This window comes from Primulina huaijiensis, unplaced genomic scaffold (genome assembly GCF_012295235.1).
Source record: "Primulina huaijiensis isolate GDHJ02 unplaced genomic scaffold, ASM1229523v2 scaffold20025, whole genome shotgun sequence".
Lineage (NCBI taxonomy): Eukaryota > Viridiplantae > Streptophyta > Magnoliopsida > Lamiales > Gesneriaceae > Primulina > Primulina huaijiensis.
In genome coordinates, this window is record NW_027351963.1 from 3019 (window position 1) to 16817 (window position 13799).

The following is a 13799-nucleotide window of genomic DNA, read 5'->3' on the forward strand; positions in this document are numbered from 1 at the left end:
TTCTTATATGGCACCATCCATGGCTTAGTGACAAAAATTGAGACCACCCCAATGAAATGATTTTTGAGGTATAATTAACCATATCTGCAGAATGACCATTACGATATCAACAGTCAACAGAAATAACACGCAAAATACACAATGATTAAAGTCAAAGTTTGTTCTTCAAATATAAAACAAAGAGTGAATATGAATCACTGAAATTTCCTCAGCCTTTTCCTATTTCCATTTTTTGAAACCGCTGAAATCAAATTATGATCGAAAAATCAAATCATTATCAGAAATAGAAAAATGAGTGACCATGAAGTTGTGCTGAAGGCCTTGAACAGCCTCGGCAAAGGTTTTGATTTATCGTCCGATTTTCGACTCAAGTTCTGCAAAGGAGACAACAGGATCATCGTCCTTAACGAAACAGCCACCAGACATCTCTCAATACCAGGTTTCGGATCCATCGATAATGTCTCGATCGATATAAGATGTGACAAAGGAGATCGTACAAGGTATCAATCAGACATGCTCGATTTTAACCAGGTGCGTATCGTATAAACGTCTCAACTGAAGTCGTCAAAGACGTGAAATCTCGTGTCTTTGATTTTTTTTCTTTTCCCCCCTCTCAGATGTCGGAGTTTTTCAACAGAAAATGCTCGGTTTCGGGTAAAATCCCATCGGGGCAGTTCAACTCCATGTTCGGATTCCAGAGCGGGTCGTGGGCTATTGATGCTGCGAGCACAAAGTGTTTAGCGTTTGATGGATATTTTATCAATTTGTTCGATATTCATATCGATAGATATCCACTGATTCTTGCCGATGAAGTGCGGAATGCTGTTCCTTCTACATGGGATCCTTCTGCTCTTGCAAGGTAAAATCAAATTTAATTTAATTTAATTTAATTTAATTTACTGAAAATTTTCAAATGGCTTTTAATGTTCCAAATTCCTCCAATCCTGCTATACCTTAGAATATAATTAATATTTTTACCCCCTTCAATACGTTATAAATGTTTTTTCCTCCATCATTAAAATTTTCTAAATTCTTGGTGCTGTCATCCTTGTAAAGCCAATATAACAACCATAGTGGAAGAGAATTGAGAAAAGTAACTAAATCTAATTTTTGTTAGTTTTGATTTGATACCCTTTAATTTTAAATTGTGGGTGAGTTTTGCTAGAAATTCTCTTGTGATTTTAATGCATTATTAAAAGTATGTTTGGCATACAATCAACGTAATAGCCACTTCGATATTGCAGATCTTATTTCAAAGTTTTATTTTTTATGTTTCGAAGAAAAGTCAGCAATGGGAGCATATAATATGACGAGTTATGATCATCTGACGGCTAAGATTGACACAACACTTTAATTTCATTTTGGAATTTTTTGGCAGTTTCAGAGTATTAGCTGTCTTTTGTCATTTCAACATGCTTGACATTTTGGTGTTCATCTGACTTATTAAATTGAGTTTTATTACAATTATCCTCGGAATAAGTAAATTAAAAGAAAATTCGAAAATAACTAAAGTTTTAGTTTGCAGTCGATCATGGGGACAATTTCAAACATATGATCTCTTGATGCACTCGCGTCAGTCATCGAGTATGATTGACAACATACTTGACTATTAAAAGTCGATATAGTTACCCCGTTTTATCAAATATTATAATTGAATTTTAAAATAATCTCGAGCGCATAGTTTGCTAATTTTGTTTATTTATTTATTGCGAGGAACAGATTCATAGAAAAATATGGAACTCATATAATTGTGGGACTAAGTATTGGTGGGCATGATTTGGTTTTGGTAAAGCAAGACAAGTCTTCAAGCATGGAACCATCAGAGCTGAAGAATCATTTTTATAATCTTGGAGATCAATTATTCAATGGAACATGCACATTTTCCCCGCATCAGCTCAAAACAAAAGAACAAAAACACAAGGTTCAATCCAATCTGTGACCATATAATTGGCTTTATTATTATGTAAGTAACATGTTGAGTTATTTATACACTTTTGTTTTGTGTGTGGACGAATCGCACAGGCATTCGATGTTTTTGATCCGCAACCTAACATTCTGAATAATTTCCAGTCAATTACAGCAAAAGATGTAAGTTTTTGATCATCAATATACACGTCGAAATAAGTATTAAGGATAAATACTATATGGTGTCCATATTAAGTTCGAGTGAAGGGACATTAATTTGTCTGAATAATATAATAATATATGGCAGGGAATCAGTGTGATTTGTTCAAAAAGGGGTGGGGAATCGTGTGTGAATACACATTGCGAATGGCTGCCAACGGTTCAATTAATGCCGGATGCTGTCCATTTCAACTTCATACCAATCACTTCTCTAATGAGGGGGCTTCCTGGGAAAGGCTTCTTGTCACATGCCATCAATCTCTATCTTCGATGTAAGTTCTATTTCCACATTTATTATTGGTCTTTTTTATTATTCAAATATCTTGTGTATATTATTCGAGAAATTTGGACATTATAAATTATTAATGTGAAATATGGGGTTTTAGGCATCGGATTGAAAGGATACACTACTAATAGATTTCCAATTATATGGACGAAATCATGTTGTTCTGACACAGATGCACTCAATTAACAAAATTATTACGACCCTCCCATGTTTTATGTGGACAATTTCATGGATCTACTCTGCATATATTTTGTCACATGTCTGACGAAAATTGTGATGATACTATGCAATAATATGCTTACTCACAGTGTTTGAGAAATATATTTTGTGATTATTAAAAAACAAAATAATTTTCATAGAATATATATGTGAATCTTAAAGTTGATCTATTTTTTCTGTTGTGGTTTTCATTTTTGAGTAGATCGGGTTAATCTGGTTCATATCAAGAGTGAAAAATAATATTTTTATTATAAAAATAATATTATTTTATGAGTCGGATCGGGTAGATGATGTATGTCACAAATTTGTGTTTTTTGTTTTTGTTTGATTAATTAAAAATTTGACTATTCTTATTATTTTTTAAACGAGCAGATAAGCCTCCAATAGCTGATCTAGAGTATTTCTTGGACTTTCAAACTCATAGGATTTGGGCTCCCATACACAATGACCTCTCCATGGGCCTAGCTAGAAACAAGGCTAATCACACGCCATCTCTGAATTTTAATCCCATGGGCCCTAAGCTATACGTAAATACCACTCAGGTATCGTGATTACAGAGTCATTAATTGCCAACTTCACTTAATGACTTTATTTTAACTTTAATTAATTGTGATTAGGTCACTGCCGGCAACTTACCGGTGACTGGAATGAGGTTATATCTCGAGGGCATAAAATGCAATCGGTGAGGCCCCTATTTTGTGTATATATATCATAATGATTTTTAAAAATCAATTAAAATTTCAGATAATATGTAACTGAATTAAATGCAATCACTAAATTGGGATGGTGAGAAATCTTGAAAATTTTAAAACAATTTAATGTATGAATACATATTGAAGGAACAAATTGAAGAGTATGTTTTACGTGAGATTGTCTCTTATATCCATGAGACAGGTCGACCCGGTCTATATATGGAGTGAGAATTAATATTTTTGACATAAAAAAATAAAATTTTTTCATGGATCGGATTGAATAGGATATATATATCACAAAATTAACATGAGACAATGTAATAATACTATGTACATAACATCTTAGTTTTAGTGTGCATATAATTAATTGAGTAGCTTACTGTACAAACACATAATTTTCAGGCTGGGAGTGCACCTCCAACACCTAACCACCCTTCCGGTCCACTTCCATAATAAGATGAACGACTCCACGACATGGCGGGGATCTGACGAAATCCCCGAAAACCATCGTTATTTCGAAGCGATCCAATGGAAAAAATTCTCCCACATCTGCACTGCCCCGGTGAAACCCGACCTAGAATGGTTAAGTCCCTCGCAAGACACCTCGTTCATAGTCACCGGAGCCCAACTCCATGTGAAAAAGCATTATTCCAAAAATGTGTTGCACCTTCGTCTTGCGTACTCAAAGTTATCAAACTCGTGCATCATGCAGTCTAACTGGATGCATGCCGCATCGGAACACAACTCGATAAAATCGGGATTCTTTTCATCCATAAGTACGTCGATAACCGGAAACGTGGAGAAAGAGAAATTGCCGGAACAAGTCATCGTGGATTCGGGGGTGTACCCAACAGGGCCACCAGTGCCGGTTCAAACGCAGAAGCTATTGAAATTTGTGGATATGACACAGTTGTGTAGAGGGCCGTTGGATAGTCCTGGACATTGGCTGGTGACAGGGGCTAAATTGGACTTGGAAAAGGGAAAGATTTGCCTAAGGGTGAAGTTTTCTTTGTTGAAAATGTACTGATTCTGAAAAGAAAAGAAAAAAAAATAAGTTTAGATATACATTACATATTAATTGCAGTTTGTAGGGATGCTTGTAAAGTGGGCTTTGATCTGTTTTGTGGTGTACATTTTACTTGTAAAAGCTCGAGTCTATTTGATTCTTTATCAGTAATGTTCATAAACCAAGTCAACAAACCTGATACATTAAGATACCAAACTATTTTAGCGGTTCTGCCAGCTCCAAGATAATAATCCCGCAACTGTATAAATCCACTTGCTTTGTGTCCTGCCAGCTCGAGCCATATTCTGCACATTTCTTCATCACATTACATTAGATATATTAAGACCGTCTTGTACGAGACTTACCAAACATATGATTTTATTCAATAAAGTGCCTCTCGGCCGTGATAAAAAATCACCTTTTTCTATTGTGAAGTTTACAATGTATTTAAATAAATCGAAGAAAATACAAAAGTCGAGAGTCTCATGTACAAGGACTTCAATAACCTCATATTTTTCTCTTCTCAAGTTTATCGTTATTTCGAGAGAGAAAAAAAAGAGTATTTCTTTCGACACTGACTGATCGTTTTCATTCATGATATATTGAATGAGACAAATTGATTCATGAATTGAGGTGAGCATATTATTTTAGAATATGAAACTTGAATTTTCAAAAAGTTCGAAACTCAAGTTTTCACAGATTTGACCAGCACAGCTGTCAGGGAACGTAATTTGATATTTAATATGCATAATAACGTTATTTGATTGATATGCAAAATATTTAAGAAACTAAAACTTCCGTACAACTGAAATCAGAAATTCATAAACTTTATGAAAAGGTCCATTCGGATGAAGTCAATGTGTTAATTTTTTTTATTTAAAAAAAGTGCTTTTCTGCTACAAAAAATTGTTTTAAAAAGTAATTTTTTCGATTTTTTGGCTTTTATTTTAACTTCTATTTAAAAATAAAAGTAAAAATAACGCTAAAACCATTATGTTATTTCAAAAAACGCATTTTAAAAAAGTGGACGTACTTCATACCCGCTTTTGAAAAATAAGAAAAACAAAAACGTATTTAATTTTCTTTTTCAAGAACTCCTTTAAACAATTATAATTCTCTTTAAACAATTATAATTCTCAATATCACGAGTCCAAAACAAAGACGGACCTTGAACTCAAATGTGTAAATTGAACAAAAAAAGACGTGTGCCCTCGAAAACAAACTGATAAATACGAAAGATTTTGAAACAATAGCTGAGTACACAAATCTAGAAGTAGGTTGCTGTCGAATGAATAATATTACAGCTATAGAAATCTTAAACTTATTGCACAAAGACTAGTTGAAAACAGAGTTTATATTTACCAGATTCCCCCCCATTCGTAGGCATAAAGCTCGGATTCACCAGATTAGCACAACGTTCACACAGATCTTCCAAATTTCGAATAGGGTCCTCCAATGACGGGACTCCCGAATGGAAGTTAAATAACAAAGATACCTCAAACAGAAGTCGTGTTCACGAAATATTGTTTCTCAGCTACTCGCGTGGAAACTCATAACAATATACTCAACCATTAGAGGTGAGACCTGAAGAAATCGAAGAAAAATCAGCCAGTTAGCATGTATTACATATTTCCATTCATAAAAAACACATGCACCTTCTTCAAAAAAAAAAACGTGTGCACCTATATGGGTGAATTTCACAGCAGCAAAAACTATTACACAACACAAGGTGATTAGCACACTAAAGAATAATATTCTAAAATTTGGGTGCACATAGAAAATTATGTCACATCAAAATATAACTTGTAAGACGCAAACTTTTTTATATTTGAAATAAAATTCATTACTAAATCTAGAGTAGTACGGTTGGAGCGAGGGCAAGACATTCTCGCACAAATGTAGTTTCACCATTTAAATTACCAGCCAACTTGCATGTTCTAAACACTGCATACACAATGTAGGACGTCTGTGATCCAAGCTCAAGTTAGACTCCTAAAATTGCTAATATTCCCTCTAACATGTTGGCTTCTCGATAGGCCATTAATGAAATGACGTGATAGTGATAGTAGAAATGAAGACCTGACTAAATATTCCACTCCTACTGCCAAAAGAAAACCAAAAAAGGAAAAGCTAAAGAAAGTTCTTATAACCCAGAAATGCTTTAAGAATAAAACAAGAAAACATTTAACAAGTATTATGTGAAAATAGGATGGATAAATGAATAGTGTTATGATCATGTATATATATTAAATGTATCGCACTTCTAAAGCCTGTTAAATGTGTTAAGATCATGTATATATATTACAAGTATCACATTTCTAAAGCCTGTTAAATGTCTCCTCAAATGCCAGTGATATTGTTTTTAAAGCATCAGCCGTAGAACTCTAGTTCATAAACGGTTTTAGTGAGACCTGAAGTTTGAAGACCAACCTCATTTGAAAGTTAGCCAGTTAAACATGTGAAACATTTAACTTTCTATGTTTTGTAACAAATATAAACAGTGAAGAGTAATAGATAATTCACCTATTCAGATTATCCCCTGATCAGATCATTTGGGGAAAATGCTGGCGTACTGTGATGCCCACTTTCACATTATCCGTGAAATCCATGTTTGGCTCCTGCTTCACTTTGTTAGCATTACTCTCGGCATAAAATCTTACATGATTTAAATTTCCCAGTGGAAATTCGTTTTCATCCACGGCAAAGCGGCTTGGTATGGATGTTCCTTTACCAACATATAAGGGATTTCTAATTGATTCCTGATCAAGTACTCTGTCTGTTTTAGCACCATACGAACTTTGCATGTAGTTCATGTTAGATACACTCCCTTCTGCATTTTTCGTGGAAGAAGACACAGACGAAACCGAACCTGAAGCAGAAAACTCAGAAAGCATAAATGCTGGTTTACATTCCACGTCCAATATTTGACCAAAACCTGATCGATTATTTGATTGAACTGAGGGATTGTTGTAATCCATTATATTATTTCCAAAGTTAATGTTTTGATTGACAGAAGCAGGACTATTTACAGGTTGAAAATTGGCTGAAGACTGGGATGGAACCACCAAGCAAGAAGGCTGCACATTAATTGGACGGCATGGCTCCAGCATTATAGATTGTCTCTGTTGTTCCAGCTGGTGTTGTTTTCTTTGCTGCTGCTGTTGCTGTACGAAACTTGCCAACATATTATCGTTCGCTTCAACTACAATAGTATTATTGCAGGCTGGTACAACATCACCGATATCCTTGGACGACCAGGCTCTGAATTCCGATTGACCATCCTCGTTTGACATCAGAGGTTGAGAAATTTGTTTCATAATGTTGGATGAGCATTTAATCAAAGGCTGACCATAAGCCACATTTTGATCTACAGGAATGCATTTAGGTCCCTGAAGAGATGCATGAAGTAGGGCTGGCTGATCCATTGCTGACAAAACTAAGTTTCCAGATGGCCGAGAAAAAAACTCAGCATGTATAGCTGCCAATGTCTGAGGAGGAAGTTGGCCAGAAGCTGCCAATGCTTGGATGTCAAATTTTCCAATGGAAGCTAGGTTTGGAGTTTGTTCCAGTGGGCCACAATAAGAACTAGGGAGACCACCCTGCTGTTGAGCCACTCCACTCAATCTCTTCAAGTATAGTCTAAATTTCTGCGATTGACATCATAACATTATGACTAGAGAGACTAAGCGAAGAGTCAACCTAACCATGCCGAAAATTGAAAAAGTACAATCCACATCAAATGGTTTAGTGATAAATTATTGATAAGATACAGGAAAAAGAAAATATACAAACAAATTGTATAATTTTTTATTCCTAAAGAACCAAAATTCTTTCTTTCCTAAAGAACTAAAATTCTTTCTTAGAAGTTACCAATCTCTGTCAATGGAAAATATCATGAGAAGAACACTTATAAAACAGGTTCTAAGATTTAGATAATCCATCTGTTGACCAAGGAAAACTGTTTTCAAATGTAACATTTCATGGTGGCACATGTTCACTCTCTTTTCACAGGTCTCAGGATTTTTAAAATTTTCCTTTGTATTCTCAGGTGCAACGAGGAGATGAACATCTGAAAATCACAAAAATCAAATCACCTAAAGAATATAAACTTTGAATTTTGAAACAAGGACGACTGGATCTGATCTAGTTCTTTGGAAAGGATCACTTTCACAATAGACCCAGCTGCAGTAAAAGTCTTCGACTATGCACAAATTCATACAGGTTTCATACATTATGCCTTCACAAAGAATTATTGCAGGTTCTGTAAACTTTTACTTGAAGTTTATAGGATGCAGTATAGACATAATTCCACTACTCCAGGAGGTGTTGGTCTACATTCGCAAGTTGTAACAAGGGATTGAGTCATGTGATTCCTGCATGTCGGGAAGACTTCTGAGATTGATGTAAATCAAACATCACTACGTGGAATTGGTGAAGATCGAAATCAGCCAGTGAGTAGAAGGGATACAATACATCCAAATTTATGTAACTCGTGTTCCTTTATGTTTTCTGCATAGTTTAAATTACCGCTTTTATTGCGGTATTCATAAACTTTCATATTTTTGTCAAATGACAGCTATTAGAGCTCGACCAGAACAATGCGAGCAACTAGGAAAAAAATATGAATTTTTACAATAACCAAGTTCTTAAAAAATCCATTAACCCGCCCCCGCTATACTGTTTTTGCCAAAGTCACCTTTAAAGCCAATTCAGAGGTTAGAGAAATGAACGAAAGAGGGGGGGGGGGGGGGGGGGGGGGGCGCTGCATTAAAGGCCTATTGTCCAATGATTAATGACTTTCCCGCAATTTAATCATTGGATTCAAGAGGAGGAAGAATTTATTGCTAAATCATTGCATTTTTGTGATGTTCATATGCGAATTGTGGAAGTAGCCATTCATATTGGCAAGTTACATAGGTGGTTTACTTTACATGGAAGTGGTCCCAAAATATTGAATGGTGATTACTACAAAAAAAAAGGTAGGTTCCAAAAAGAATGCAAGAACATTTCTAATTATCGTATTTCCATATTTATTACAATATTTAGTCAATCATGAGAATGGAACCATTACTTGTTTTAAAATTTTCTTCTGTCAGTGAGCTTTTAAAGGACGTGGAATTGATGGACAGAAGCTATGGTATTGGTAACATCATTAACATTTCCATTTATCTTGTAATATGGAGGATATAATACAGGAATATAAAAAAATGGAACTGCATAGCAGACCTGTAAATGGCTTGCCACATTCTCCCTCGTTAAACCAGGAACATTCATCAATTCAAGAATTCTCTTGGGTACGGCCTCTGAAAGGAAACAGTGTGCATTAATAGTTTAATGTGCATAAATTCAAGTGAGTATTCTTTGTTATGAAAACCACATCGATAAATAAAATTCTTCCCCTAGAAAATTTTAAAGAAATAAATATAAAGAGGTCAAAAAAAAACCATACTATCAATCCCGAGTTGATTTACAGCACTGACAAATTGCTGATGAAGGTCCACTGACCAGACGACCCGAGGCTTCTTCAACATAGTAGGGTCATCATTGTCCAATTCTGAGCTGTCATCATCTTTAGTTTCCCTCCTTTTCTTCTGTGATTTTAGGACCCCATCCCCCCCTTCATTCACAGAGGAGCCATACTCAGCATCATCACCTGCTCGTTTACTCCAATCACTGTCTTCCAGGCTATCTGAATGTTCAGGTTCTTTATTGCCATTCCACCTTTTCCTAACAACATGCTGCCAAATATTTTTCAGTTCTTCATCCCGAATAGGTTTAATCAAGTAATCACACGCTCCATGTCTGATTCCTCTCATCACAAGGTCCGTTCTTCCATCAGCAGATATCACTGCAAAACAGAATGTCACATAAGCTAATGATAACCATTTTTCAAGCCTTAGCCGCAATACGCCCAACTCACTTATAACAGGAAGGTCCATTTCCAATCCAACTAGCTCCAGAAGCCTGAAGCCATTCATATCAGGCATGTGAACGTCACTGAGTACTATATCATAACAGCCTTTCCTTTCCCGTAATAACTTCAAAGCAACTGTAGCTTGAGAACAACTGGTAACTGCAAAAATTTCACCTTTTTACCAAATTTTATTCTACTGAATGTAAAACTATTTTTATTAACAATATATGACAATCATACTGGTTTAAATCATGATCAAGTGACATGTATATTATTAAAAGAACAGGCGAAGACGATCGATTCCCAATTTGTAATGTCATACCGCCGATCGGTAACTACAAAACGAAACCATGTCTCAACGGCACAATGAGCAGTAAGATCTCATTGCACTGGTACTCAGGTGTGGATTGAACCAAAACAGCTTTTACTTTGGTCCAACACATGTAGATCACATACGATTTCCCAAAGAATCATAGAGCATTATCCGCTCGCAAGTCGAGAAAGAACAGAGAATGGAAATAGCAAATGCATAGAACAATGAGTTCAAGTCAAATTTAAGGCCACTACCTACTTCAGTAAAACGAATCAAAGAATCACCAACCATTGTACATGCACTTGCGAAGCATCTGCTCCAGCACGCGCAAGCAAACGACGTCGTCGTCCACCACCAAAACCCTCAGCCCCGCCGGAAACTGCTCTGGAACCACCAATTTTCCGCCGCTAGCGCACGCCATATCAGAGGAGAAAAAGGAAAATTTGCCTCCCGCAGCACAGACCTAGCTTTACAAAGTACAACAGCAGTAGAATATATTCATCCACAATTTGGAAACGCTAAAATCCCAACCTGTCATAGATTTGACCGTTTTGCCCCTGAGATCTGATTGATTCGAGGGAGAAAACGGGAACAGAGCAGACCAGCGCGGTGGCCGTAAGGGGTTTTTATTACAATGTGGAGAGGATAACGCGAACTGTTGGTCCGTTTTCGTACAATACAGTATTTCTGTATGTAATAATCATCCACGTCACATACTTTCCATATGCCCATATATAGGAGCTGAATTATATTATTTTATTAATAACCAGAACATGGGCATGAATTTAAAGGGTGAAATACTGCTCGAAATCTGAAGTTATGATCTTTTTTTTATGCAAGCTGTAGTTACCACACTTTCCAACAAATCAAACAACAAATACCTACAAGATTTGACAAAATGCAAAGTCCGCACAACAATCAAGAAAGAATCCAGGCCCCATTCCTGCGTAAAAACATGGGAATAAAGAATCATCTCCATCTTCATTGGAATCACCAGTTGCCTGTGCTGGCGGCACTGCCGCATCACCGTCACAGTTTTTCAGAATCGGAGCTCCACATAGTCCTTTATTTCCGACGTAAATGGATGGATCTTCAATAACTTGTAGCTGATTTCCAGTCGGTATTCGACCTGACAGATCATTGAAGGACAAGTTCAAATGTGTGAGGTAGTTTAAGGAAGACAGGCTCGATGGGATTTGGCCAGAAAGGTTGTTTCTTGAAAGATCTAGTGAAATTAGTTCTTGCATTGCTTCAATGTCTTCTGTGATCTAGTGAAATCTAGATTCATTAAACCTATGAGCTTTGTTATGTTATGTGGGATTTCACCGACTATGTTGTTGTTTGAAAGTTCGAGGGACGTGAGAAAGGGAATCGTTTTCGTGTACCGGCGCTCTATTCCATTAACGATTTCGAGGATGCTTCCTCCGTAGGCATCTCCAACCCAAGCATCAAACTAGCGTGGTCTCCAATGGAGCTGCGCTATTTTGCGCAGACGGGAAGCTCTGCGTGAGCTGCGCTATTGCGTCAATTTGGTGCAGAGGCTTTTCCTTTTTTTAAAAAAATTTTTTTTTGTTTTTTTAATTATTAATATTTATATTAAATAATAGTATAATATTTTATATATTATTTTAATAATTAGATAATATTTATTTTTTTATTTTAATAATTAGAAATGGTTGTCAACCAGCATATTCGAGAATTTTTTGTCCGATATAAAAAAATAAAAGACAAAGACGTTTATTTTTGTAATATTATCGCAATTATTAAAAATTTAATATTAAAAATATCCAATATAAAGTGTAATTATAATTATATTACTAAATTTAAAAATATATATTTAATAAATAATAAGATAAAAATTAACTAAATAAAATAAAAAAGAATATTTCGAGAATATTTTTTTTAGAGTAAGATTTGAAGTAGATGGGTTGGAGATGAATATTGTATTTAGTGCAGAAACTGCACTATTTTAAAGTAGAGTTACTTTAAAATAGAATTTTGGGTTGGAGATGGCCTTAATCAACATCAAGAATTAAGTATTCTATGGCGCTGTGTTCTTCGATCATGCCTGTGAGATTTTAATGCATTTGGGGATTTGTCCGCTGGTGTTGTTTGATGCCAAGTTTAGTAATTGGAGTTGTGGTAGTTGGCAGAGGTTTTGAGGGATCTCACCATAGAATCCATTTGATTGCAAACTGAGAAACTTGAGAGTTGAGATACTGAAGCTTTTCCCATGAGAAACTTGATACGAGCTTCCCTTCGAAACTATTGTTGTTCAAGTGTAAAGACATGAAACTTAAATTGCTTAAAGAACTGAGAATTTTGCCATGTAAAGTATTATTTGTCAAGTCCAACATAGACAAGTTCTCCATGTCTCCTATGCACTCTGGCAATGTTCCGTGAAACTGGTTGTTTGCGAGATCAAGAATTGTCATCGACATTGAATCACGTAGATTTGTTCCTTCTTTTTATATGTACAAGTTTATTGATGGACACTTCTAGAGTCGACTCTCAACTTACTTAATACATTATCATTGAGCGACATGTAATGTTATGTTTGACTCGTGTGTATTTTTTAATAATATATTATGCTACTTTATGATCTCTTCTCCTCATCATTTATATAAATTTTTCAAAGTAGATGAAATAATTTATATTTGTGATGAAATTACATATCAATTTTAAATATGACCCACATTTTGTGGGCAAATTTTTTTTTATGGTAAAATAAATTATTTTATTTGATATAGAAAAACAAAATATATAAAATCGGATGTCTAATTGTGATGGAAACAAATTTTGTACATGGACCTTAAGTACATACTTTTAACAAAACACATATGAATGGACAAGTATAAAAGTAAAGTAATGCACAAAGTTATGCCTACTGGCTCCTATAAACAGGACAGAATAAAAAGCAGTGCGTCCTCTAAAATGCTGGAAGACATATTTCATGTATTATATAGGGGATCAAAATGTCTAGTTTTATCCATGCACACAGAGAGTGTGTAGCATAGCCAAAGCAAAGCCTGAATATATGAGGGTTGAGCTCACAAATAAAATTTGATTCAATGTATAATAAATCAATTTACCAATTATTTCACAAAAACAATTAATTCAAATAGTAAGAATAGTAAATAACAATATTTTAAAGACACTTCCAAATTTATCCCATAAATTTCAAAACATCGTGAATATGCATCAATATAGCCCATACGGACTCTATGCTGTGTAAAGAGATGCGC

At 35.2% G+C, this 13799-nt stretch overlaps 2 protein-coding genes across 2 annotated transcripts; one reads left to right on the top strand and one right to left on the bottom strand.

The window, feature by feature from the left end:
* The first annotated feature begins 223 nt into the window (after positions 1 to 223).
* Positions 224 to 4491, top strand: LOC140966035 (MACPF domain-containing protein At1g14780-like). The gene is made up of 8 exons (XM_073426307.1): positions 224 to 531; positions 618 to 859; positions 1720 to 1921; positions 2023 to 2088; positions 2213 to 2396; positions 3002 to 3171; positions 3247 to 3311; positions 3724 to 4491. Exons 1-8 carry the CDS (start codon positions 292 to 294, stop codon positions 4346 to 4348), a joined length of 1794 nt encoding a protein of 597 aa, XP_073282408.1. The 5' UTR covers positions 224 to 291; the 3' UTR covers positions 4349 to 4491.
* A 1023-nt stretch (positions 4492 to 5514) lies between these two features.
* Positions 5515 to 11266, bottom strand: LOC140966063 (two-component response regulator ORR21-like). The gene is made up of 6 exons (XM_073426366.1): positions 10843 to 11266; positions 10248 to 10400; positions 9777 to 10175; positions 9554 to 9630; positions 6851 to 7974; positions 5515 to 5911 (listed from the first exon to the last, which is right to left on the bottom strand). The coding sequence occupies exons 1-5, from the start codon at positions 10973 to 10975 to the stop codon at positions 6871 to 6873; spliced, it is 1866 nt and encodes a 621-aa protein (XP_073282467.1). The 5' UTR covers positions 10976 to 11266; the 3' UTR covers positions 5515 to 5911; positions 6851 to 6870.
* Positions 11267 to 13799: the final 2533 nt, after the last annotated feature.

Bases quoted from the DNA above. Each gene is read 5' to 3' on its own strand.
- LOC140966035 (XM_073426307.1), top strand. From the start codon at position 292: ATGAGTGACCATGAAGTTGTGCTGAAGGCCTTGAACAGCCTCGGCAAA. The intron at 1,922-2,022 runs GTTCAATCCAAT...CGAATCGCACAG, and splicing joins CAAAAGAACAAAAACACAAG to GCATTCGATGTTTTTGATCC. The intron at 2,397-3,001 runs GTAAGTTCTATT...TTAAACGAGCAG, and splicing joins CATCAATCTCTATCTTCGAT to ATAAGCCTCCAATAGCTGAT.
- LOC140966063 (XM_073426366.1), bottom strand. From the start codon at position 10,975: ATGGCGTGCGCTAGCGGCGGAAAATTGGTGGTTCCAGAGCAGTTTCCG. The intron at 10,401-10,842 runs GTTGGTGATTCT...AAATTTTTGCAG, and splicing joins TCGCAAGTGCATGTACAATG to TTACCAGTTGTTCTCAAGCT. The intron at 7,975-9,553 runs GTCTGCTATGCA...TGTCAATCGCAG, and splicing joins ATGTGGCAAGCCATTTACAG to AAATTTAGACTATACTTGAA.